Raw genomic sequence first — 23,581 nt, 5'->3', positions numbered from 1 at the left:
ACTAAGCCCTCTGCTGTACTCAGATAACTCACCGTGATCTCTCTACCCTCATATGTATTTTTAATTCAGACCTCCTCCCACCTCACTTTTCAACTACTTCTACCCATTGTATAACCCTAACTCTGGACAAAGTACTTTTCTGTTCAACCCTAATTTTCTTAATTAACTGAACGTGGTCTAGCACATCCCTTGCTGTGTTTTCCCATGGAAGCCTTACCACTCCAACTCCTTCCAACTTCCTAAAAAAACCTTGTTCCTAGAGCCACTTCTAGAACACTGATTCATTGTTCTTTCTCCTTCACTTAAAGCCCATACCATTCCTATTGCCTTAAAAAGAGTTAGGATATAAATGTGTTTTAGAATGCAACTGATCAGTATGCAAATGTATAGTAAGTTCATTACAAATAAGAATAAATTTATTAACCACAATAAAATAGGAAAACAAGAAGGACTTTATTTTTGCAGCAAACTCTTATTACCTGTAAAATATTATGGAATCACCTGGAAATAGTAAGGTTTTTAAACTATGTGAAGCTTATATATTAATCTGCACAAAATTATTCCTTGTAATTGTCTTCAGTAGAAATTATCTGTAGATTATATATTTAGCCATTTCAAATAAATATAGAAATAAGTATAATACTTTCTTTAATTTTCCTAATAATGCACTATGGTTTATATGCTTTAAAGAAAAGGGAAAATTCTTTAAAAGGACAACAGACTCCAAGTAGACAGGTTGCAATACACTCAAAACAAATTTTATTATATATTGTTAATATAATTAGTAGTAAAAGCATACATTGAACCATGTTTTCCTTTATATAACTCTACAAAATTAAAGATTTCTATTTAGACTCATAATACCTAGATGTCACCTACGGTTAAATTTTGGCTAATATGCTTGAAACACTTAGTAAAAAGAGAAACGGTGTAAAATTGTTTATATATTATCAAAAATAACTGTGGAACACTCATTACAATTTAAAATGAGATTACTTAAAATATGGATTGTAAATTCTTCTAATTTTCATTGAAACAGATTTAATCTTGACAAGTGAGTTGTTTTTGGTCCATGTGCCCCATCGAATTCCAGTTGCAAGCAATTTTCCAGGGAAGTAATGAATGCCATTCAGATTTGCGAGACCACACTGGTTGAACCACCAGCCAGTATTGTTATTGAGGCGGCTGCAGCTCTTCACAGACTGACCATTGATGAAGCATGCAGGGCGACATCCATCATTATCAACATCTGACGTGCTAAAAGGCATTGCATTTTGATTATCTTCTATTCTGAAACCCCGGAATGCATCACCTAGGTAAAATAGATTTTTTTAATGATGAAATTTAAAGGCATTTTTTGTAATTTTAATCAACATTTACCAACCCATTATGCAAAAGCATTACATCCCAGAACTAAGGTTTAAATTATGTTTTACTAGGTATTATATTAAAATTTCTCCTCCGGGTTCAATATGCCAAAATCTGGTAATGAATTCCTCAACATGATTGGCATGTTTAAGTAGACATTTGTTGGAACAAATATGGTGGTCTGTGATGGCCTAGGAAGACTTTGCCTATTATCGGTTAATAAATTGAAAACTATTAAATCATTGCATAATTGTATGAAAGGACCAAACAGTAGCAGTATAAATTGAATGATAGTTTCCTTTAAAATTTAAATTTAAAAACTAAATCCCATCCCTTATCCCTGGTAACCACTAATGTGCTCTCCATTTCTATGAATTTGTCATTCTAATTTTTTCATATAAATAGGCTCAGAATATGTAAAACAGAATAAGTGGACATTTGATATAAAATCACAAAATGGAAGCTTAGTTGTGTAGACAGAAGCAGATAATTTAGGTCAAAAATATGGTGTATAAACCTGTCATACTTTGGGGAAGAGTAATATGGTAATTGGTAATTTAGGAAAATAAAATAATTTACACATAAATTTTTATACCAGTACCATTTTACATCACTTTAGATACAAAGGTATGGATGAAGGTGAAACCTCTACCTTTAAGGAGCAAATTTATAACTGCAAAAGTTGTTTGATTTTATTTAGGGGCCACCAAGTTTATATTAAATGCCCAATGCCCTCAAGAAAAAAATCAGCTATACCACTGAAGTATGCCTTTTCTTCATGGCTCTCCACATGATATGCATACTAATTGGATAGTAGTTAAAACACCACCATATTTTAAAGACTTACATTGGACATTCTATGTATGGTATCCGTGATAGTCACAGTAATCTTCAAAGATTAAGTATCTTGTCCAAGGCAACCTGGCTAACTAAGTAGCAGGGGTAGAAGTCATGTTTGTTTGTTTCTTTTAAACCATATAAATAAAAGATTCTAATTAGTCCCATTGTACTTAGATTTTACTTATAGATAAAATTCACTAATATGTTTGAAACACTAAGTAAAAGTGAAGCTATATAAAATCTTTGAAGAATTCAAAGCCCATGTTTGTTTCATTATGTTCCAAATGTTTGGCATCTTTTGAAATGTCTTTGAGGAACCTGGAGCACTTCACTAATGGTAGTGGCCTATCCTGTACCCCAGCCCTGTCTCTGACCATGTACTTCAGCAGAACAAAATGCCAAAATTGCACATATTTGCATGGAGAATATCATTTTCAATACCACATGGTGCAAAACCTTTCAGAAGTTCAAATGAGAAAGACAACACTTATGGAGTATTGCCTAAATTATATGATCCCTCCACAGATACTCTCCCTGGTTAAGTCCAACCATCAGAAGGATCATACATTATATGAGCTCCTCACTGGATTATATTTAATAATTTACTCTAAAAATATAATGCATAGGTCTATTTTTAAAGAAATGGCCAATTAAAACTCACTGTTAGGTTTTCTGTCGAGTGTAATTAGAAAACATGACACTTTGTTTTCTCTAAGAACCCAGAGAAATGTCTCTCAAGTTTTAGAACCAGGACAATGTGTCCTCATGGGACAACCGTGCTCCTCAAATGTTCAAATTTCATATTTCTATTTTTGCTCTGAGCTCAAAGTCAAATGTCTGGCTCACCTCTACCAAATACCTGATCATACTTAACTATACTGCTATCTTTACATTCTTTTGACATCTTTTTCTTTATTTTGATTATATTATGTGATCAACATTTGAAAGTTACTTAACAACTTTATTGGGAAAAGGCAGAATACGGCATGACAAAATTTGAGGCTTCCAAAATGAAAAAATTCTTGCCATTATAAATTGTATCCTCTAATGAGATCCTAGTCATCTTCTAGAGAAATCCCACATAAACTTTTCCTAACATTGTATGTTCCATATTTAGATACTTCTTTACTCTTTCAGAGATGAAGCCTCAAAAATTATATAACTCCTTAAAATTGTCCCTATATGTCAATGTTTAAATTTCAGGCTTTTACTTAATACCCTAAGTCTAAACCCCCTCAGATATCAGAGATTCCATCCATACCAGACAACTTCTCATGCCCAGCAATTTTCCTCCCTCTGTGCCTTGACTGAAGCTGCTCAGTTTGCCAACATTCATTTGCCAAAAGCCTATCCATTCCTCCAAGTACAGATATGTGATTCTCAACTATAAGGATGCCAACATATCCATCTAGTGAATACAAATACCTGGGCCCAAACTTACTGAATCAGATTCTGCAGGAGTATGTACTTTCAAAAAGCATCCCAGGTTGACTCTAACATTAATTCTTTGTTGAAAACTACCCTTCTCTGGATGCAATCCATTGGAATCATTCTCTCTTTCTCTTTAGCCCCCAAAGATCTATCGGTATTCTGTGTTTTCAGTTTCATTTAATCTCCCCCTCTATATTGTGATAAGTTAAAGAACTGGGAACATAACTCATTCATTTTTGGATTTCTAACACTAAACATACCTAATGAACAAGTACCATGATGAGCAATGAACAGGAGAGCTGAACTTAGTATTAACTCAAGTTTAAAATATCAGCATCAAAATATGAATTTAACATCAAGTATTTTGAAGTTCTAAAACTTTAACTTATTTGGAAATGAGTAGATGTACTGAGATATAGCCAAAAAAAAAAAAAGAAAAAAAAAACCCACTAAACTAGTTGTTCTATCAACCTGGGTCCTTTCCCTTGCTCAGATGTGATGAGCTGGGACTCATGGGCAAGTCACTTAATCTTTCAGGTTTCTTCACCTGCAAAGTGAGAAGACTGAAGATCAGCTCTAACATCCTATGACTTCTAAACACCGGCCCCTCAGTACATGAAAATGTAAATAATGCCTTCCCAGCCTGCCCCACAGAGTCACTATCTAAAGAATCAATTGTGATTACATATGGCAAAATAGTTTTAAAGTGTATAAAGCACTTCAGAATCACGAGGTGATGCAACCATCATAGCAGAGTTTCAAAACTCAAGACTTAGCCAGTTTTCTCATTCCTAACCTATTCTGTTATCAGTTATGTGTCATATACCAAAAGAAATGCATTACTTTTATCTTCATCTAATATTGAGTCAGCTATACTTAAATCTTTTGGATAATTTTAGGAATAAAAAACTTACCAGCATTTCCTGAATATCGTCCTAAGTGCATTTTAAAAAATCTTGTTTCATCCTCTAGCCAAAAATTATCATATGATGCATAAGCAAATGTGTCATCTTCAGATTCCAGTGCCACATACAGCATGAAACTGGTATTCTTCTGATTCACTATGTAAAAAATCTTTTTCAGCCCTAGCCAAAATTCACCTGTTTAAAAAAAATGCTTTTTAAAATATATTTTAATACAAGTTAGAATAACACTGTTATTAAGTGTTTGATTTTGCTTAGTGTTTCAATAACTCCAAGATGGCACACATAAATTATTTGAGAGACTAGATTGCCCTGGTTCAAATGATCAGTGTTTGCCTAATTTACCAAAACATATATATGTGTGTATCTTCTCACTTCTACTTTACTAGACTTGGGATAACTAGTCTCTGTTTCAGTTTTTTATCTCCCCAAATTAAATTCAAAAATTCATTTAAAGATCACGTAAAGAGTCAAGTTTTACCTTAAGGCATCAACAAAAAATGAGTTCAAATATTATGGTAGGTAATAAAATGATGTGTACCAGTATATATAAGAGGTTTAACCTTCAAATTAGCAACTCCTAAAGAATATTTTCTGAAAATCCTCAGTAGAAATTATTTTTTCTGTCTTTGAGAATAATGTTTTATGAACAAATATTTCTCTGTTATAATGCAGCTCGTCAGTTACCTATGAATGAAGACATAAGGTAGCAACACTGGAGCATACCCAGGCTAAGGGTCAATATTTCCAAGATGATTATAGATCCAAGATGGATTATTGAACTCCCGAATTCAGACTGCATTCTTATTGCATGTTCTAGCCAATGGCTTTCTACCTCCCTCTACCCACTGTGGCATAACCTAAATGTGGACACTCCTGCTCTGAAGTATATCCCTCTGCTTGAATCATGAAATTACTGAAGGAAGTAAGGATCTAGTCAAAACAAACTTCAAGAGTTGGGGGAAAATGTGACAGCATTCAAATCTTAAAACTATAGCTAAGATACTAGTCACTCTCCAGGCCTTACAGGGGCATTTTAGCTACATCCCCACTTAGAACTGAAAAGTATTCTGAAGAAATACTGGAAGAAAGGGAGTATAGGAAGTAAAAAAGAAGTACAAGAAGGAAGGTGGGCCTGCTTAGTTTCTCACAGTCTGACACTACAATTTAAGTGTCCTTGCCATCTTTCCCCTCTACCCCAAGCTCAGATTTAACTGAACGATACATTTTCCTTAATCCCAAGTTTAGTTTTTTAAATAGGCCAAGTACAAAGCAGTCTGCTTATGTGAAATATACCTGCCTGAAGACATTTTTTTGTCAAAACTCAGATAATTTTCCCATGGAAATAAGCATTAAGTAAGGAAGATAACAACTTAGAGCCTGTAGATCTATGACAGCTCAATTCAGAAGGCAGCCCTTACTGGAAAATTGGAGGTAATGCTGAGAAAACACAAGTGTATCAACTGCATTCCATAGCATGGTAGCTATTTGGCCTTACTTATGACATTTTATTACATTTCATGTCCCTTCTAACATCATTGGCATGCTGTAGGGTTTTTAGCAGTAGGAAAAACACCACCACTTATTAAATCCTTGGATGACATTATTATAGGATGTTAAAGACTTTAAATTATAACAACAGTAACTTAAAATAATAGCATAAAAATGATTAAAGTCACCTGCAAATGTTCCAATTAATGTAAAATTCTTCAGGGTTCAGAAATACTGGTGCTTCTATTCACCAGCAAAACTTGATGCTGCCATGTGGTAATAACATGAACAGATTTTACAGGTCACCTGGGGTTTACATTTTCCAAGTTTTGAGCATAGAGATTTTTACTGACATTTACATAATTTGAATTCCTACAGCCATGGACCTCAATTCTCTATTTCATTTGCTTGTGTAGACACAGCACAAATCTCAAGAATTTCAAGGTCCCTGCTCATTCAGGTTTTCATTCTACAAATAGTTATTGAGTATCTGCCAGAATTCTGCTGGGAGCATAGTCAGTACTTAAGAAATAATACAATTTAGAATTTTCACTCAAATCACATTTCAACTAAAAATAAAGATTTTCATATCCCAACTGAAGACCTATTTATTTTAAGTAATTTGGCATATAACCAGAGGGTAATTTGTCATATTTTTATATTCACAAGGATTTGTTATTTTTACTATTTGACCGATAGAGACAGAGTCCATAGGCATATTATCAAAAAGAAGAAAAAAGAGGAGAAATAAATAAAATTTGACCTAAAAGGTCACCAAATCCATCCAGATAATCACACCATAACCTTTGGAAGTCAATTATCCCATCGATCCTTTTCTGTATCACAGTCCATCCACCTCCTCTGTAATCCATGTCACACATTACCTAAAATAAATGCAGAAAAGACAAAAATAACATAATATTATTTTCATTCTTTGATATAAAACTCATACTGCACCCTTAAAGCCTAGAGAAAGAGAAGATACTTCCACTGAAAGTTTCAATGCAACTGTATGTCATTAATGTATTCAGATTTTTTTTAATCTCTAGAAATAATACTGTTTATTATAAAACAAACCTATTGCGGTCCCTGTATCAGTCAATTTTTAACATATGTGTTTGTAGCATTTTAAGGTTACCCTCTTATTCCTCAACTCCATAAATATTTTTCAGTTGACTAATAACTGTATCAATCTGAAGTGGCAGAGTGATGTATTTCCTTATAAATTAACTTTTCCTTTTAATTAAAACACTGATTTTTTTAAAACAGTGTTAAATATGCCTGTGTGCCTGTCTTTGCTTTTCTCCTCCAAAAGCCTGGAAGGCCTGTGTTCAGACTTGGATTTTCAGACAGAAAGGCATGATTTTTGCCCCATCTCAGCAGGCACTCATAGGTTCATCTGTGGTGCTCTGTTAAATGCCTCTAAGAGGACAACCATAGGGGACCCATAGAAGTGACACAGCGAGAAAGTCAGAGCACTCCTCCCCATCAGAAACTTCCCACACACATCCAGAAAAAGGCAGTGTGGAGGAAGTTGGGGAACCAACACTTTTCCACAAAAGAGGTAATTATGCATCCCACTCTTCACAAAATTAGAAGCCTTCCCTTTCCACATCTGTTCAGGCACATTTTTGAATCTGTAGGTGAAGTAATTTAGGTAATTTAAAATTATTTCCCACTTAATTCCCAATTTTTGACATCCTGTCAATAGATGTCAAAAAATAATGTTAGTAATTCTGAGATGAGAAACTGGTTTAGAAAATAAATATTTTAATAAAGACTATCAATAAGGTATGATATTGATATTATAAATTTCTTATGCACAAAAAAGTAACCAGGAAATTATATATATATATTTTTTATATATTATATAGACTATATGTAATATAGTAATATTATAATACATAATTTTAATAACATAATTTCTAGTAGAAATTTCTTCTAGAAATCGTGGTATAGAAATACTAAGGATAATAAAAAGAAATACTAAGGATAAATATAAGAGTAACTTATTTTATTTAAGAAATGGATCAGCTTCTCAATCTGTCTCACAATTCAGTGAAAGGTTTTTTTAACTATTAATTTCTTATACAATCACAAAAAATCACATCATCCAAAGAAAGTATAACCAAGTGAGGAAGAGAAACGAAAGTATTTTTAGCAAGCCCCAAGGCAAAGCACACAATTATTTTTTAATATCCATAAGCTAATTCAAGCAAGTATTTATTTTGCATAGTTCTGCCTACTGTAAGGATAATATAAGATCTTGCACCAAATGGATTTACTTTAAAGAGTGTAACCATGAACATTCAAATAGAAAAGTGAAAGACCCTCTAGTTCTTTTATTGGTTTGTGGTTTGGGCAAAGAATTCCAGAAAACAAAAATTTTGAAACTGGAACTTATATTGATTTATTTTAAAATTTTTAAGAAAAAGTAAAATATTAAAACAATTAAAATTCTAATATTATTTAAATAAATTAGATGCCTATCCTATTCCATATAATAAGGCAAAACTTTACCTCAAATGGGTAAGTAGATCCTTCTGGGTGGATTATATACAAACCACTTGGTGTTTTAGTGACAGAACCAATGGTATCTTTAATATCAGTACAATCTAAACCTAGAAAAGTGAAATTAGTTATTTAGGATATTTCCACATATACATTTAAGACAATCACTTTATAACAGAGAATTGACAGTGCTATCTGAAATTATTATTATTATAATGTTCAGTAATGATGATGATTTTAACTTCTTGAAAATGAAAAATTATCTCACCTTTAGAAATAAGAAGAAACTAGATAGATAGATGGAGGAACTGGGATTGAATAAGTTATGCAGCAATAAACCTTCACTAATAACTAACTCACTGTTATTGATTAGTATTCCATTTGGTATTAACATTTATTTAATATATTTTATGATTATGCATTCTCTTGTCCAATAAATAATGCCCTTTCAGAAATCTAGGCTTATTTTGGGAACATAATGTGTAACAGAAATCTGTGTGAATGAGGAGGAGAAAATCCAAAGGAATAAGTAGATTAATTACTATTGACACATCCTTTCTCCACTATTTGAAATTTCAGAGATTCTGGTGTTTTGGGGCCCACCATTACAAACAGGCAAAGGGAGAGGAGAGGGAAATCACTTTCTTCACCAGAGAAAATGACGCTGAGGCTAGAGCCTGCTCTGTTGACAATAGCTAGAACTGTAGCAATCTATAATCACCTTCTCTTAAGCACTCCCCTTTCTAGGGGATTGTAAATATATTATGTAGATATGATATTATAGTTTACTCTGATATACTTTACTTTGTGTTATCTTTTATAAATGTGATAAAACAAATTCAACCCTTACAGCATCAGTTACCAAGAGAACAAACACATGAAACTCTGATACTTCAGAACCAGAAGCTTGTGTTAGATTCCTAGTTCTACTATTTACTAGCCAGAGCCATTAGCTAAGTTACTTAACTACTTTTCTTCATGTGCAATATTGTTATAATAATAATACTATCTACTTCATAGTGTTATTCTGACGATTTACATAGTAAGACATTATATCAATATAAAGCACTTAGCACAGTGACTAGCGCACAGTAAATATGCAGAAAATGTCATCTACAAAAAGTTAGCTATAAAAAATTGTTTGCTTTCCCCTTCACTTCTAGAAGATATAGATTTGTTGCCTTTCTTCTGAATTGCTAAGAGACATTTTCATAATAACTTTATGTTCAGAGATATGATAATAGAAGTTTACAATAAAGGACTAATCTGAGTTGGAATATCTGCTTTGCCATCACCATCCAAATAAATATGAACAGGTTATTCAGATGTTTCTGGGCTCCATATTCCTTATCTGATGATGATCATCATCATAGCAAACCTTATACTGTCTTACTATGCATCAAGCAATATTTTAGGAGCTTTTGGAGTATTTATTAATTTAATCCTCATAAGAACCATATGAGGTAGGTACTGTCAGTTTACTGATGAGGAAACTGATAGCAAGGAAACAGTGGATGAGGGATTTGAAGACAGGTGATCTGACACCAGAGTCCATGCTCATAACCACCATGTTACACTACCTACACTACTCACTTATGGGAAATAAATGAGATATAATAGAATAACAAAAAATAACATGTGAAAGTGCCTGTCATAGTACCTGACACATAGGTGATTCTCAGTAACAGTTTATTTCCTTCTCTTTGTAAGGAAAAAAGAAAGATCATTCACTAGGCTGTCAATAAATATTTACTTGCTTGGAACTTTTTGTTATTAATTCACAACTGTAAGATATATAGGGCACTTTTCTTAGAAACCCATGACTTTAGGAATTACTAAAAAGTGTTTTAGTATAAACAGTGCTAAATTCCAGTTTCTTTTGTCTTAAGTTTCTTTTTCTTTTCAAATTTTATGTCCCAATTTGAAACATCTCAAACATGTTAAAAATATTTTTTACAGGTGGGAGGAATTCTGAGACATTCTTTTCTTCTAACTGAAGATTGATTATTAATATTAAAATATAAAAGGAGAGCCTGATTTCAGTTACATAAAACTATGCTATTTTCAACAGATTCAGAATATCTGTATCCAGCCATAGCTTTCAAATGGTCAGAAAAGCTTCCCAATTCAGGAAAGTACACATTGTCTGGGTTGAAATTTGACAGGTATTACTCCTCCAGTCTGTTAGATGATAATGAGCTGTGTTTTTTAAACAAAAGTTCTAAATGCACCAACCTGTCCAGGAATTTTTTAAGCAATAAAATACAAGTATGAAAAGGGTGAAATACCAAAGTTCTCACCATGTGACTGAACTGGTCTGTGAGGAAAAGTATCCAGCTGTTTCCTAAAAACTTCTGTAGTCAAAAGGAGAACTCGATTCATGAGCTCATTAACCTAAACACACATGCATACATTTAAGCAAATTTATATTTGAACAAAACTCTCTTAGGTGAATTTTATAAGTGATATCTCTAAGCCTCTTATAAATCCAGATTTGAAATATATATATAATGCCCATTTTTCTTTTGAATTCCTTACTGCTCTAAGCAGTAAGGAAAGGCATTACCAAATAGCAATCATTAAACTGAGTACTGTTTTCCTCCTACACATTGCTTTCATCTGCCCAATTCTGCATTTGATTGCTCTTGCAGATCTGTTCTTTGCCTGCTCCTTTCCTGTAATTTCTTATGACTCCTTGGTGTGGCATGAGTTAGCTCTTATTTCTTTAAGTCAGTTTTCCTTATACATCTCAACCTCACCAGCCACTCCACCCCTGCACCACTTCAAGCAGTTCCCCAGAATGGAAGGCCCTACTCTTCTTACCCCACACTTGTGACCTTTGAAGCATTTATCCATCTTTCATGATTCAGTTCATAATCTTTGTCATCTGGGAACACTTCTCATAGCTCAGATATTGAATTTCTTTGGTGCATCTTTCTGACAGCAGTCACAACATTTTCAATACATTTTTCTGCTCTCTTAGACTGTATAAGCTTTAAGTGAAGATCCTTTTTTTGTTGTTATTGCTTTCTGTTTGCCTGGAGCTTACTATGGTACCTCTAACATAGTAGGCACTAAATAGACGTATGGACTTTAATGCATTAAAAGATTAAACAATTATACCTCTAGCTAAGTATATCAATGTACACATACAATAACAACACAATTCTAAAAAATCCATACCTGATTAGATAAATAATCCAAGGAAACTTGCTGCTCATCCATCATATTTCTTAGTAGTTTTTTGGTACTTCGTGTATAAGAAACAATAGAATTTTGCAAATTTCCTTAAATCATAATAAAATGTGTTTGCTAAATATTATTTTGTTATAGAAAACAATTACAGTGAAAAATAATTTCAAAATGATTTTGGATAAATATGTAACAATAGAGCTCAATCTAATACATAGAATTGCATATTCTAGTTAGTACTTTTGTGTTTAACTCAGGATTATCCAAGAAAACAATTGTTTTAATACCTCCCAATGAAAGTATGCTTCCTAATAATTTAGATTACTGCCAAATAATTTAATCTGATATAAATGAGAGACAACATTCTGAATATCAATTCTCACTTTATAAGATGAGAGGTACAGAAGCAGGAGGTCCAAGACTCATCAATTCTTACTACATAAGAAAGTAAAAGGCAATAATTCCATATCATGTAAGTTAATTTTAAAAGTAAATCTTTCTTTAAATTTTTTTCTATTAATGCTATATTTTTATATAAACAAATTACAAACACACATACATATATACCCATAATAAATCTTAGTCAAAAGTGTTAGCTGGTGGGTTTCTGGTTAAACTTTTACTATGTATTTTTGTTTTTATTTTAAAACAATCTTACTTATAGAATAGTTTCAAGAACAGTATGAAGAACTTTTTCTTAATTCTTTTGAGCATGCCACCATGATGCCCCTGGATATTTCAGTGTGTTTTTCTTACACCAAAGACATTCTCCCCAACACAGCCATCAAAATCAGGAAATAAACATTGACTACGATGTACTTCTCAGATTTTATCCAAGTTTATTCAGTTATACTGATGATGTCCTTACAACAAAAGGAGTCACACATTACAGCATACATTATTCTTTTAAAAATTATTTATTTCTATGTTCTTAACTTTTACTCTAGCAGTAGAATCACATTTATAATTCGTGATATTTTAAAATCTACCTCACCCAGCTTCATCTCTCATTTTTACTTTCAGTCTCTCACTTTCTATTAGATACTCCCTGGATTTAGACATCTGTCTTAATGGATCTAAAGCCACACTCATAGGTTTGAGAAGCCTGAGATACCTGTGTTACACATAGAATTAAACACAATAAAGTGAGCTTTTTATACTTTCTGACCTAGGAGTTACAGTCCTATAAGAACTGGATCAGAACTTCCTCCCTTTCTGATCCCCCAACTCATTTCACCGCGTATGTACATATAAATAGATCATGAAAGTTACAGCACTGTTATTAATAGTTTTAAACAAAAATGAAGATTTTAAAATTTTTATTTTTTATGCTTTGCTACATAAATTCGTTGTGAATTTGTATCATATCTATTGTAGCATTCACTCAATATTAGTGAATTCCCTCTCAAAACTCAGGTGAAATTTGCCATTTGTTCAGACGGAAGTAAGAAAACAATGCTAGGCGAATTGATACTATCAGTGTGTTCTGGCTCGCCCCTTCCCTCTGTGGCTAGTTGGTGTCACTGGGCCGTATTATATAGAATAAGGATTTGTTCATTTACCAAACACTTACGAAGCACCTACTACGTGCCAAACACATAAAAGTCCTGGCCTAGGATGATCAGGATATATAAAAAATGACCCACACAAATGCTAAGGTATATTTTTCCATCTCTACCCTAGAAATAATAAATCATATACCTGTATAATTGTGGTTATTTTTAATACTTACTACACATGAAATGTTTTTCTTCTCGTGTAATTTTAGTTTTAACATCACATGATTCCTCACAATCTTCTTTATAAACAGTAGCATTACTTTCACTTTCACCTTTTGCATTAGATTCATCTTCTACAATGTTAACTACTGGAGAATCCTTTGTATTAAAAAAATAGAAATAAGAAAAAATATATGAAATATGTTATGTTACCTAATACGTCATAAATAAGAAGAGTGTAGAAATAAGGATGAGATTTCAGGACATATACAAGAATGATCATTAGAAGAAAACCATAATTAATTGGTTAGTTCAAACTTCCACAAATAAACCTTATGGGTAAATTCTAGGTATGAACAATAAATATATGTTAATTCATTATTTTTGCTCTCCTTTTTTCTTCTCTAATTTCAAAAGGAATCATTTAGGGCCTACGTTCTAATGTGGTGGCTCTATGGCCTTGACCTTTAACTTTTACACATTTCCATGTGCGATATAGTTCTGACCATCCTTCTTCCAGGAATTGTGCAATTTGAAGTTCTTTGAATGGGTACTAAGAAGGTTCCCTGAGATGCCTACAACATTTCTATGCCAAAAACACTTTCTGCCACTAGTTATTAGGAATCATGGTTTGGGGGAAATGTGCAAAAGAATTGTCACTTTTGTATAAGCTAAAGTATTTACAGATTTGAAAGGTAAAGTATGCATAGATTTAAAAGGTACCACTGGGCTTCCCTGGTGGCGCAGTGGTTGAGAATCCGCCTGCCGATGCAGGAGACACGGGTTCGTGCCCTGGTCCGGGAAGATCCCACATGCCGCGGAGCAACTAAGCCCGTGAGCTATGGCCGCTGAGCCTGTGCGTCCGGAGCCAGTGCTCCGCAACGGGAGAGGCCACAACAGTGAGAGGCCCGCATACCGCAAAAAAAAAAAAAAAAAAAAAAAAAAAGGTACCACTGAATATTTAAAAAGGATAACCAACAAGGACCTACTGTATAGCACAGAGAACTCTGTTCAATGTTATGTGGCAGCCTGGATGGGAGGGGAGTCTGAGGGAGAATGGATACATGTATATGTATGGCTGAGTCACTTTGCTGTGCAACTGAAACTATCACAGCATTGTTAATTGGCTATACTCCAATATAAAATAAAAAGTTAAAAAAATTAAACAATAAAAAAATAAAAGGTAGCAGAAAAAAAGCATGGAATTTTGCTTTGCAAAATCAACAACAGATATCATTTTAAAAAGCCAGCAACCTTATATATAGAATGGATAAACAACAAGGTCTTACTGTGTAGCACAGGGAACAATATTCAATATCCTATAATAAACCATAATGGAAAAGAATATGAAAAAGGATATATATATATATATATTCAGTTACATATGTATAACTGAATCACTTTGCTATACAGCAGAAATTAACACAACATTGTAAATCAACTACATTTTAATAAAATAAATTTTTTAAAAATTAAATTTAACTTAAAATAAAAAGCCAACAACCAACTATAAACCTGTGATTACTAGTGGGGAAAAGGTAGGAGAAAGGCACAAGATGGGGTAGGAGATTAAAAAGTACTAACTACTATTCAAAAAGAAAAAAGAAAGAAAGCCAATTACAGATGTCATTCCAAAGGTATCTATTCTTGGCACACTACTGGTTTTTTTAACGTTAAAACATTCTTTGGTAGAAGTTATGTGATTTAAAATAACTCTGTAATTTAAAGAAAATAATAACAAGCTTTGTCCTCTTTGACCTGGATATTGAGAGAAAGGTAAAGAGCTAATCACAATATAAAAGAAGATATTTGCCCAAAAAGATGCTTACATTTTGTTACATAGATCTACTTTTAATTTTTTGCTTTCCCCTAAACTCCTATAATAATTGACATAGTAGATATTTCAAAAACTTAGGTTACAACTATATTTCTTAGAACTAAATAAGATTCTTAAATTTTTAGTATAGAGAATTGTTATTAATATTTCTGTAGCTTTTTTAGAATTTATTTTTGCTTCAACTTTGGAATTTAGTATTGATACACTGGTAAATACATTTTACAACATTTAAAAATTATAAGCCAACATTTAAATGCATAGAGATTCAAATCACAATCTACTCATAGTATTGCATACACTATCTTAGCTATCAATCACTTTGACATTGTTTTGAATAAAATTTTCTAATTTTAAATTTCAACATTTCCTAGGTAACCAGTCACAAGACTATATTTGAAGTATGAAAGTTTATAGAATAGTTTTTTTAAGCAAAGTTAATTTTTTTACTACCTACCAGATATTTCATCATTAAAGTTAACTGGAAAGTTGTTGGCTAGTTTTTAACCAAGGCCTGCAATTTCTTTAACAATTTTTCACAAGAAATGTATTAAGAGTCAATCTTCAGTTTATGGTTTCCTAAGTTTAAAAGTAATATTATTTAAGCATAAGTCTCAGCATTTCTAAATAAACACTTTAATTTTCCCATAAATTATATTGAGTACTGTAATTAATCTTTTCAAACATCGAATATATACCTTGAAAACTATATAATCATGCTTTCCTAGCTGAAATAATATTACTGAAATTCTTACCGTAGAATGATGCACACAGTTACCTTGAATAACTTCTCCACAAGTAAAAATACTTAGATTTAATAATAAGAATGAAGCTTGTAAAAGATAAATCATATTTTTCTTGGTTGGAGAAATGAAAATTTTCTTCAAATATCAGTCAGCTCTGTGTGGAAAGAACTCTAGTACACAGAGTCTTCAGTCCAAAATTTCTGGAAGGTGTACAACAAAAACAGAAGCCAGTACTTACTAGTTTCCATGCCCTCATTTGAAACACCCTTCATAAGAGAAACAAGGTAGCCTCTAGAGATCCCATCATTTTAAGTTATACAAATCCTTTTTTATCACTACATGCCTGCATTGTAAATCCATGCTTTTGAAATACAGGCAGTAGCCAGCCAGCTAGCTAGCTAAATCAAGTAAGCAAGCAAGAATTTATAGCATCATCTAGTTTTTATGTCAGATTTTTTTTTTGCCCTTAGAAAAAATGCCTTTGATAAGGTATAACTATAATTGCGAACTAGTTTGCATAAAAATAGTAAGAAAGTAGAAATAAGTGATGTAGAGGGAAGAATACTACATTGGAACTATTTCTACAAAATACTAAGTAGAAATTTAATCAGTGTGGAGAACCAGAGCAGATAATTCAGACTTAAAATATGTTTGCAACTGAATTTAGCTATCAGTGATGGTCACATTAACCACATAATGCCAAATTTCTAGGACTCTAATTGATTTATACGTTTTACATCAATAGTGTTAAAACTTCAAAAATTGTGAATATAAGGGGACTATTGTTATTGAAAATTACCACTCTCTGAAAGTTGATAGATCAATGTCTGTGATGAATTTTCAAATTCTCCATGATAGTGGCTCCTGTTTTTCACCACTTAAACATGCCTAAGTCTTCACTATCCTAAAATTAAGATTTTCCTGAGTCTTGCTTCCTATTCAAGGTATTATTTTCTCCATTTCCTTTCCTAGCCCAAGAACAACAGGGCAGAGATCATAGTTTTTATGGTACTTGCATAGTGATTGGTATGGTATAGGCACCAAGATATCAATTAATGAAGTAATATCTTAAACAAATTATCTATTTTCTGACTTTACATCCTCACCACGTACTATTTAAATGCAAACACTCTTATCTCTTATTCTACTGAAAATTTCTGTTTCTCCAGTGAGGCAGCATTGGGGGGTTGGGAGTGCTGGCTCTGGTACCAGAATGCCTGGGTGAATCTTAACTCACCACTCCCTTGCTCTGGAAACTTGGGCAAAATTACCTAATATCACTATAGCTTACTTTCTTTGTAGAATGAGGATTGTTGTGTGGATTCAGTTATTTAATATATGTAAGCACTTAGCACAGTGCAAGAGACACAAATACTCAAGTGTTAGGTGGTATAATAATTATTATTTTTTATTATTATCATCATTATTATTTGACTTGTTCTGTAATACAGTTTTAACATTGCTGGAAAGATTGATGACCTTTAAAATCTATATTAGAACTAGATGAGTATGTACCTTTAATTTTAAATTTCTAGTTGATGTCTCATAAAATTGAAAAGAAGTTGGAAGAACTTTAGCAATTTTAAATCAGCCAGACATTAATATACTTTGTTCTTTCATAGCTTGCCCAGAGGCAAATTCAGGAAATTCTTACTTGAGCAAGAAAATACTTCAGCAGAAAAAGTAATAGCCTCAGCAAGAAAATACTTCAGCAGAAGAAAAAATAGCCTCAGCCAAGATGAAAGTGAAAGCTCAAGAAATTGTCCATCACACGCTGTCTCACACAATTCACAATGTTATAATGGTATCCAAATTAGATAAATTACGTGAACATGTTTTGTAACCATAAAGTGGTTATTATATTTTCTTTTGTAAATAGAACATCATTAACAATTTCTGAAACCATGTTAATGAAGTTGGGTGTCTAATAGGCATCTCACATTTAACATATTTGAAACCTAAATCTTATTCCTTCTCCTACCCTCAACCTACTCCTCCCCATTTTAGGAAATGGTAATACTCTTTATGCAGTTGGTTCCAGCTCCAAATCTGAGCTGGAACCATATTTGACTCTTTTTAAAAAAATTCCACTCACTTGCCACAACCATGCATCAACACATCTTACTGGCTCAAGTTTAAAATCTGGAAGACTTCTTGCCACCTCTATTACTACCATCCTAGTCCAAACCACCATAATCTCTCACCCAGCCCACCATAACACATTCTATCTAGTCTCATTGTTTCTAGCCTTATCGACTGTAGCATAGTTTCTTCATAGCCTTAGAGTGATCCTTTTGAAAGATTAAATTAGATCTTACTCTCCTACTCAAAAGTCTCCTATGGCTTTCCCTCCACTGGAAGTTGGATTTTATATTAATCCCTTGTACACTACATAAATCTCCACTGCACTAGAAGGACATTGCCCATGCACTGCTCCAATTTCAAGTCCTAGCACACTTCCCCTACCCCACGCTTTTCTAGATACAGTGGTGTTCTTGCTGTTCCTTGAACATATCAAATAAAATTCTGCCCTCAGAGACTTTTGTATTTAAAGTACCCACTGCTTCTAGATAATATTCTTCATTCAAATATTTGAGTGGCAACCTTCTTTCTTCATTCAGACCTCTGCCCTAATTTCCCTTCCTTGGAGGTCTTCCCTGAGCACCACACCGTATCTAAAATAGAACTGACATCAGTCTCTATCTGTCTATACTACTCCATTTTTCCTCATAGCACTTTTCACTACCTCATATATTCTAGTAGGAAAGAAAAATAAATTCAAGCTTAATGAGCATAGGGACTTTGAAGTTTTGCTCACTACTGTATCCCAGCACCTAGAAAGTGCTTGGCACATAGTAAGGTGCTCAATATTTACTTCCTTCATAAAAGCATGAATTAATTTATGGTTTTTGAAGTATGAAAAGTTAACCATTGTATTTAATTCATATGTCTCTTTTAACAAAATAGAGAGACTTTAGTGTAATACTCTTTTTTATTGCTTAAATCATACTTATCTTTCCTGCCAAGAGATAAAACTTATAAATGTCTCAAATTATCTTTCTATTATCCAAATAGCTAATCTTAAAGCCTTTTTTAAAGAATCCATACAACTTAATAAAGGACTGTACAACTTAAACATGAAAAACCTGCTTAACATTTTGAAGAAAGGAATAAATAATTTAAAGGTGAAAAAATAGATCTGTAATTTTTTAAAAAGTTGGTAACATTGTGTTTAAGTTTTCTTTTCTTCTTGGGTATCATTGTAAAGCAACATCTGAATGAAGAATGATTATATGAGTAAACATCTGTAGGCAACTAAGAAACCAAGTTATGCTTCTTAATGCTAATATACCATGTGACAAAGCAATAAGGTGCCTATGAGTGATGAGATATCAAACTAATAATATAGAAAAAACTAGACTTTCAGGAAGGCTAACCATGCCCAAATACTTCAAACAGTAAGCACAACCTTCTCACTTTTATTTGTACTTTACACTGCCCTACTTTGCTTACTCTCTCTCAAATTGGCCCTGGAGAAACAGACTTGTGATGATAGCAGTGAGAATAGAATCAACTTAAATTCCTGTGACTAGACCAGTTAAAAATTTGCAAAGATAGCTAATCGTCCCAATATACACATTTAGCCTTTCTTTGTCAAGATTATCTATTCTACCCTCTTGGCATGGTTCTGAAGGGGGTTTATGTGTTTTGTGTTTTAACTCAAAATTGGATTTGTTGGGCTTCCCTGGTGGCGCAGTGGTTGAGAGTCCGCCTGCCGATGCAGGAGACACGGGTTCGTGCCCTGGTCCGGGAGGATCCCACGTGCCGCGGAGCGGCTGGGCCCGTGAGCCATGGCCGCTGAGCCTGCGCGTCCGCAGCCTGTGCTCCGCAATGGGAGAGGCCACAACAGTGAGAGGCCCGCATACCGCAAAAAAAAAAAAAAAAAAAAAAATTGGATTTGTTGTGGCACTTCTAAATCTCAGTCACCAGAACACATTCCAATCTGAGTCATTGTATCCAACTTTGCAAAAACTCTGTTTTAAATAGCTTCAACTGGAAAAGTTTATTATTTGAACTCTAAAAATGAACAAATTGATTCACAAAGACAGAGACATTTGAATGGTGGGCGAGTGATTTTTATTCTGTTTGTACATTCTGCTTCCAATCTGGGAGTTTTTTCCACACAAAAAGAAAGAAAGAAAAAAAAACCTGGCTGAAATACAGTCAGAATTTATATGTACTTTTAAAATGAGCTCCAACAAAGAGTTTCAGCCTTTTTTTCAAATTTTTACTTGCAAAACCACTAAACCTGGTGGCTAAAAAATCCAATTTTCCATAAGAGCTTGAAACAATTTCAATATGATGATCTCTTTCGGCATATCTTCCCAGGAGATTACTAAATTAAATTTGCACTACTTTCCTGGCCGCCTATGCTTTGATGATCTATTTCCAGAATCTGGCAGCAAGGCTGGCACCATTAAAAGCCTTTGAAATGCGACTTTATAAGTAGGGAAATGGCAAGGAAGACGACTTGCAGACGGAATGGCAGAAGCGTCAGGGAGTGGGTGAGAGAATGCAGAGAAAGGAAATTTCCACTCCACAAAGCCTTTTAAAAGAGATGGTGTTTGGGGATAGTGATGCTCCATAAAGACACAACTCAAACCCCACAGCAGGACTCGGTAGCTAAACAACAAATCCTACCCTGAATTATTCCCGAGGCAATCATTTCAGAATCCCCACGGTGGCGTTTGCCTGTATCTGAAGATTTTGCGTCTCACTGTCTTTGATCACTCTCAATACCCTCACGAAAACATCATCATAAAAAGGGAGGTAGAACGGAGTCAGGCTCCGAGGCACAAGTCAGCTCCCCAATCCTGCTAAGACTCGCGTCCCTGAGGATGCTAGGGTTCCAGGCCGCCTCCCGCAGTCAGCTCAGAGGGGTGGGGGGGGGGGGAGCAGGCGGGAGTCCGCGCCTCCTATTGGCTGCCTCTGGCGCCCCTCCCCCACGGCCTGGTAGCCGCCGCGACGGACGCGGTGTCGGTTGGTTGTCAACATGGCGGAGGCGTTGGGGTCGCGGCTGCCACCTCTGCCATTGCCAGGCAAGGTCGCCGCTGCTGCAGCTGCCGTCGCCACCACAACCAAGAGCGCCGCTGTGCGGGAACCAGAGCTGCCGCGGCCAACCTTCCCGCAACAGTGACGCGGGGCCTGAGAGACGGAGTGCAGGGAGGGGCGGAGGAGGAGGAAGCCGGAGCTGCCATGAGGGAGGCTCTGGGGGCGAGCCGAGGGGCGGCCCTGAGGTGAATGAAGGATGATGACCGGGAGGCCCGGAGCCCGGAGCGCGGTCGCGAGACTGGGCACTGAATCCTCGGACACCCGCGTCAGAGCCCCCCTCAGCCCTCGGTTGAGCGGCGGGCGTCACCGACCTGGCGCTTACCTGTATCCTTCCAGCCGTGGCTGCCGGCGTAGCGGTGTTGGAAGCGGGACCCATCTTTTTTCCCATTAGATTCCCATTATCACAGATGCAAGGTGATAGAAACTAGCTAGTCATCTTAGTGCGGATATTTGTTTCAGTAACTGTCGTTGCTCCCCTTAAACCTGAAATACCATTTTATCCTATTCTAGGACCGCTTTCCCGGCCACCTTGTTATCTCACCCCCATTCAACTTTGGTGTAAATTTTTTTGTGAGTTTTCAAACAGATCAACCGTGTGTTCTATGGGGATTGTTTTGTCTTCTAGAGTTATGCCGTTATGCTCTTTACTTCACATTATCCACCCCCTGATTAATCATGCTGCTTGGAGAAAAGAATTCCACAAATAGGTAAAATGTTTTGCCCTCCTGAAACAGTCCGTTTTAACAGTTAACCTAGCACTTCCCTGATTTATTCACCAGAGCTGCTAAAGCCTAACACAGTTGGTTAATTTGTTTTGTTTTCCATCCTCTGCCCAGGCTGTTGTCAGAGAGACAACAGACAGAAAAAAGGACCCGGAGGCTTCGCACTGGATTATCTCTGACCTGTCCCTAGGAATTGGTCTAGCCCACCTTTGAGATTGCTGTTGGTTGCATTGTAGAAAATTGAAAGAAAGAGTTTTGTTTTCAAAATATGTAAACCATGTTTATTCCTTCAGAGAATGTTACGATAATTAGAGTGTAACCTTTGTATTCTCAAAGGACTTGGTTGGTAGTGATGGTGCTGTATAATCATCTTCATTCTTGTCAGAGAATGGAGTGTCTTCACTTTTCAAGTTAAACCCCATTTTCTTATCCTTATTGTCTTCCACTTCTGGGATGTTGCACTTTTAAAAGCAAGTCAACAACCAATTTTCATTTAATGCCTGCTCTTTGACTAGGTGCTTGGGATACAACTCTAGTGAGGAAGACAGATACGTACAAAGCTTAACTAATGGTAAAATATCCCCCGACTGATCGTGCTTTCCTCAAGCTTTTAACCCTTTTGTCTTTTCTTTCTTTAGTCAACTTCTCAGAAACCCTAACCTGCAATAGCAGCTTCTAATTCTTTTCATCTATTCATATTAACTCCATTCACTTTGGCTTTTGCCCTTACTACTCCTCAAAACTGTCCTCGCTCAAGAAGTAATCTGAAATAAACTGTATTGCTTTCTGTATGGATTTGATTCTGTCCCCTTGACATTGTATTTTCTTGGACCCCGAACTCTTATTACACTCACCCTGATTTATAGCTAAATCAGAAAATAGGGAAGCACTGTCAGTGGCTCATTGACAAAGTGTATCTTTCCATCATTTTCATTAGTGAAATGGTCATAAGCTTAATATTTTTAAATTTATGAGGAATGAATATTGATACAACAAAGGAAATATTTGTAAATAAATTCAGCAGTACCTCAAATGAACAAAACCAAATAGACATAATTACAGAATTATGTTGGTTTCCTATAAAGAAATGTATTACAAAAAAAAAATTCTTGAATTATAAATATATAGTTAAAATTAAGAAAGTTGTAGATGATCATTTCAATAGATGCCCAGAGCTTTGCTAAAATCCAACAACTTTTGCTAGTATGTGTGTATATATATATATGCATTTGTATGTATATATAATAAATATATATAATATACTTTTTGCTAGTTTATATATATATATATTTGCTAGTATATATAAAATTAGTATATATATTTAAATTGGGATAGAGGAATTCTTTTGAACGTAATAAAGACTATGACACTAAATCAAGAATATCATTATGGGGCTTCCCTGGTGGCGCAGTGGTTGAGAATCCGCCTGCCGATGCAGGAGACACGGGTTCGTGCCCTGGTCCGGGAAGATCCCACATGCCGCGGAGCAACTAAGCCCGTGAGCCATGGCCGCTGAGCCTGTGCGTCCGGAGCCTGTGCTCCGCAACGGGAGAGGCCACAACAGTGAGAGGCCCGCATACCGCAAAAAAAAAAAAAAAAAAAAAAAAAAAGAATATCATTATGTTACTAGTTGGAGAAACACTTAAGCACCTTTTGTATTATTTTGGATGTTCTTAGTATCTGTAATGTTTCA

At 34.7% G+C, this 23,581-nt stretch overlaps 2 protein-coding genes across 2 annotated transcripts in view; one reads left to right on the top strand and one right to left on the bottom strand.

Annotated features, from left to right (window-relative positions):
* Positions 1–738: 738 nt before the first annotated feature.
* Positions 739–16,459, bottom strand: ANGPTL5 (angiopoietin like 5). The gene is made up of 8 exons (XM_059070723.2): positions 16,064–16,459; positions 13,489–13,633; positions 11,748–11,851; positions 10,865–10,958; positions 8,574–8,674; positions 6,817–6,937; positions 4,554–4,739; positions 739–1,312 (listed from the first exon to the last, which is right to left on the bottom strand). The coding sequence occupies exons 1-8, from the start codon at positions 16,157–16,159 to the stop codon at positions 993–995; spliced, it is 1,167 nt and encodes a 388-aa protein (XP_058926706.1). The 5' UTR covers positions 16,160–16,459; the 3' UTR covers positions 739–992.
* Positions 16,460–21,077: 4,618 nt separating this feature from the next.
* The window catches only part of CEP126 (centrosomal protein 126), a 149,109-nt gene continuing 146,605 nt past the window's right edge, over positions 21,078–23,581 (top strand). The window contains 1 exon segment of the mRNA XM_059070246.2: positions 21,078–21,490. Coding sequence (XP_058926229.1) covers positions 21,363–21,490 — 128 coding nt within the window. The 5' untranslated portion in view covers positions 21,078–21,362.

Source organism: Kogia breviceps, chromosome 7, assembly GCF_026419965.1.
Source record: "Kogia breviceps isolate mKogBre1 chromosome 7, mKogBre1 haplotype 1, whole genome shotgun sequence".
NCBI classification, from domain to species: domain Eukaryota; kingdom Metazoa; phylum Chordata; class Mammalia; order Artiodactyla; family Physeteridae; genus Kogia; species Kogia breviceps.
The sequence above is the reverse complement of the archived record's forward strand: the minus strand, read 5'-3'. Positions and strand labels throughout refer to the sequence as shown.

Excerpts from the sequence above, each read along its gene's own strand:
- ANGPTL5 (XM_059070723.2), bottom strand. The coding sequence starts at position 16,159 with ATGATTTATCTTTTACAAGCTTCATTCTTATTATTAAATCTAAGTATT. Across the intron at positions 13,634-16,063 it reads ACTGTGTGCATCATTCTACG|GATTCTCCAGTAGTTAACAT; the intron begins GTAAGAATTTCA and ends TTTAATACAAAG. Across the intron at positions 8,675-10,864 it reads CAGACCAGTTCAGTCACATG|GTTTAGATTGTACTGATATT; the intron begins GTGAGAACTTTG and ends TCACTTTTCTAG.